Source organism: Lolium perenne, chromosome 2 (genome assembly GCF_019359855.2).
Source record: "Lolium perenne isolate Kyuss_39 chromosome 2, Kyuss_2.0, whole genome shotgun sequence".
In the NCBI taxonomy this organism is placed as follows: Eukaryota; Viridiplantae; Streptophyta; class Magnoliopsida; order Poales; family Poaceae; genus Lolium; species Lolium perenne.
The window spans coordinates 305,990,961-305,994,645 of record NC_067245.2 but is presented as its reverse complement, the minus strand read 5'-3'; the positions used below and the strand labels follow the sequence as shown (position 1 = coordinate 305,994,645).

The 3,685-nt window shown below is 46.9% G+C and overlaps 1 protein-coding gene across 1 annotated transcript; it reads right to left on the bottom strand.

Annotated features, from left to right (window-relative positions):
- Positions 1–397: 397 nt before the first annotated feature.
- LOC127336944 (naringenin,2-oxoglutarate 3-dioxygenase) lies at positions 398–2,270 on the bottom strand. Its single transcript, XM_051363812.2, has 2 exons — positions 1,807–2,270; positions 398–1,288 (listed from the first exon to the last, which is right to left on the bottom strand). The coding sequence occupies exons 1-2, from the start codon at positions 2,196–2,198 to the stop codon at positions 700–702; spliced, it is 981 nt and encodes a 326-aa protein (XP_051219772.1). The 5' UTR covers positions 2,199–2,270; the 3' UTR covers positions 398–699.
- Between the last annotated feature and the right edge of the window lie 1,415 nt (positions 2,271–3,685).

Here is a 3,685-nt window from a genome sequence, read left to right as displayed (position 1 = left end):
GGCCAAGTTTTTTTGAGTGGTACTTGAAGAAAATCACATTGAGGCACTTTGTTTGAAAGCTGGAAGAATTTTTAAATAGTCTCTCTACCAAAAGGAATCCTCCCTTATTCTAGCAGGTGGGAGAGCAGAAGAGTAGTACATCTTGACCCATGGCAAATCAGTCTTGTTATAGAATTTGTGCAAATGTTTCATCAACAAGCAGTCATTATGAACTGAAAGCTTCAATTCACCCAAGCCACCTTGATCTTTTGACCCGCAAACAAGATCCCAGGCTGCCAAAAAAGACGTTTTGTTCTGCAAATCTTTGTCTCTCTAGAGACAATGCCCCCTGTATTTATCCACTTTATGGATTACCCATTGGTAAACCTTCAAAGAGTAGAGAAAGAACATGGGCAGGGAAGAAAGAACATAATTCATCATTCTTAACTTACTGCCACAATTAAGGTACATAGCAGAAGCTTGTAACCTTTTCTGTACAGTTTGAACTAAGGGCAAGAATAATACTTTCTTTGGTTTGGTTGTGCTTAGTGGTAGCCCTAAATAAGTAAAAGGCAAACTCAGAATCTGACATTGCAGAGCATCAGTAAAGAGAGCAACTCTGTCCTCAACTAAGATTGCCATGCTCTAAATACCACCATAACGAATTCAAAATTGAGAACCGAAAATGCACGATTGCACATGGGATTAAGCTTCTACAAGCTAGATGGCGTAATGAGTGATGTCGATGACGTCCTCGGGCCTTGACGGCGGGTGGGTCTTGTTCCTCATGCGCAACTGCATATAATCGCCATACTTGAACCCCCTATAGCTTGGCGCCTCGCCGAGGTTGCCGGCGAACAGCGGCAACGGCTCGACCCACCTGTCCCCGTGGAGGTTGAAGAAGAAAGCGAGCGAGTGCCGGTGCGCTCCCGGCTTCCTGATCACCCGGTGCGTCGCGCTCTTGAACTTATTGTTGCTGAGAACCTGCACGATATCGCCAATGTTGGCGATAATGGTGCCCTCGACGGGCCCCGCCGGGACCCAGCCATCGCTGCCGAGGACCTCCAGGCCTCCAACGTTGTCCTGCAGGACGAAGGTGACGAGGTTGGCGTCCTCGTGCGCATAGATGCCGTTGGTCTCCTCTGCCGACGTCGCCGGGAAGTAGCGCAGCGGCGTGAGGAAGTCGAAGTTGCGGTCGGCGTTGTACTCCGCGAGGAAGCCTGGCGGTAGGCCCATGCACTCGTTCAGGATGTCTTGGATGAGCAGCCCCAGGGCGGTGAGCTTGGCGTAGCATTCCTCTAGCGCATTCCTGGATGTTGTTAGTGTTTTGTGTCAGTTTCAGAAATGATCATGCAAAAGTTCAGTCGGCTTTCTCTGACCGGAACATTCATTTTGATCGTGAGAGTGTACGGACTGCAGTACCACTTGTTTTGTGTCATTTGAAAGTTGTCGAGATTAAGAAAAAATATATCACTGATTTGTTGTATTCTTCGACATGTGATGAATCTACGAAATTTCACCAAAAAGTGGGGCTATTTCTCCTGCAAAAACGATCAGACCTTCCAACTGCTCTCTGTGACGACTGCTTCCTAACTTTACTTTATTTGCAGAAAATTGTTTCCTTGTGCAAGCCACGAAGCAAACGTTTTTTTATGCCATTTTACAGGTTCATAGTACTATGTCATTAATTTTCTTTAGTACTTTGGAATGCCACGAAATGAGATGAAAACATACAAATAGGAAAAATACTCCCTCAGTTTTATAATTCTTGTCGCAAATTATGGAACTGAGAGAAGTATGAAGTATCTATCTTATCGAAGTGATGACCTGAATCCGGCAGGTTCGGCGGGGTACACGTTGAGCCAGAGCTCCGGATTGAAGACGAGCAGGTACTCGTTCTTGTCGGCGGAGTGCGCGGGCTGCCGCGCGTAGCCTGCCGGGAGCGGTGCACTGGAAGACCCCTCCGCCGGCCGTACCTTGGCCTTCTCCTCATCCGGCAGCGCGAAGAACGCCGCCGACAGCTCGAGCGCGCGCGCCATGAGCTCCGGCGGCACGCCGTGGTTCACGACGCGGAAGAACCCCGTCGACATGCAAGCCTCGCGCACGGCCTCGGTCACGCGAGAGCGGGCGGCGTCAACGTCTCCGACGCCGGCGAGGAAGAACGGCGCCAGATCCACCACGGGGAGCGCGCCGTCGCTGCTGCTGCTTCTTGTCGCCATGTGCTCGGTCGACGGTCGAGCTTAGCTTGGCTTTTTTCTCAAGCGTTGCTGTGGTTAGGTGTACAGGAGTGAGGAGATGGGATGATCGGGATGCGATCGCTAAGATATAAGCATGCAGGTGCCGAGTGACCGGTGACGTCATCGTTGAAAGTTTGGTCGAAGTCGCGGTCTCTCGGTCATACAAAAGTTAAAGAAGAGAGCTGAGATGGGACGCATCGTACACGATTTGGAGCTAAGCGCGTGGTGGAATTGCCAAGGACTGAGATGATTAGCCAAATGGAAGATGCTCTCTGCATTATAAATCGTTGTCTGACGTTTTTCTTAAAGAAAGGGGTCGCCCCTGTTCCATTAACTTGACAGAAATCGTTGTCTGTTGTGTCATCTCTTCTGAAGCTGAGCATAAACGATTGCTTATGGCAATGTTGTGCTGACCCATCCCTTTCATCTCTCTAGGGATATGTTGTGAGCGTCTACGTTGTACTGTGTTTTCAAAATGATTAATAAGATTTACAAGATGCAAGAACATGAAAACCTATACCATGTCATGGTATGTTAGATCCTACAAGAAGTGAAAACACGAGATTTTGTAAAACATGTCCTTTGGCAGTGTTGCAAAGGAACACAAAAATATTTCTAAAGGATCTATGTTTTCCATAGTTGTCAATGAAAATAAAAAACGAATTATGAGGTTGGACATAAAGGAATTTTTCATACGGAATTGCATGCTTGCTTGCAGAGTCTCCTTTTTACAGACGATTCCGTCTCGCCAGAAAACCTAGCCATATTATTTCCGAGATTTATTGAGGCGGCAGCGGAGGAGAAAGTCCACTCCTCTTTTGGGAGAGGGAAGATCCTGCCGCACGGGAGCCTCCGGTGAAGGGGAATTCTATGCCACCGTCATCACCACTCCTCCTTGACGTAGGGGGGGGGGGGGGCTTCTCCATCAACATCTCCATCATATCCATCATCACCACCATCATCATCTCCGAGATCAACACCATTTCCCTCATAGTTTTTGATAGACCAAACCCTAGATATTGTTTTAAGCGCTATTGCATGATTGTGATTGCCATCGTGTCTTTATTTGGTGGAGACATTATAAGTTCAGATTGTGTTGTAACCATTATGCCTCTGATCCACACTATGTTTGGCACTTGTGAGTAGTTCCCCATGTTCCCGAGGAAATAGAATGATTTGGCTATGATTCTGCATGATGTGCAATGAGTATTTGGTAAAGTTTTTATCTTTTATGTTGTTCTATGATGGTTTTATGCGAACGTCGACTGTATATTACTTCACCTATATGGGCTCATAGGGCTGCACTTTAATGCAATGAGGGTTGGAAGGGACGAAATTTCAAAAACCGTTTTCCAATACTTTGAGTTGCACTAGAGGAGTTTATGTCGGGGACCAATGAACTAACTAGTATAATGGGACATTTATGTCTTAATGATTTCTATACTTGCTCATGAAAATGATTCTAGGAC

Excerpts from the sequence above, each read along its gene's own strand:
- LOC127336944 (XM_051363812.2), bottom strand. The coding sequence starts at position 2,198 with ATGGCGACAAGAAGCAGCAGCAGCGACGGCGCGCTCCCCGTGGTGGAT. Across the intron at positions 1,289-1,806 it reads GCCGAACCTGCCGGATTCAG|GAATGCGCTAGAGGAATGCT; the intron begins GTCATCACTTCG and ends AACAACATCCAG.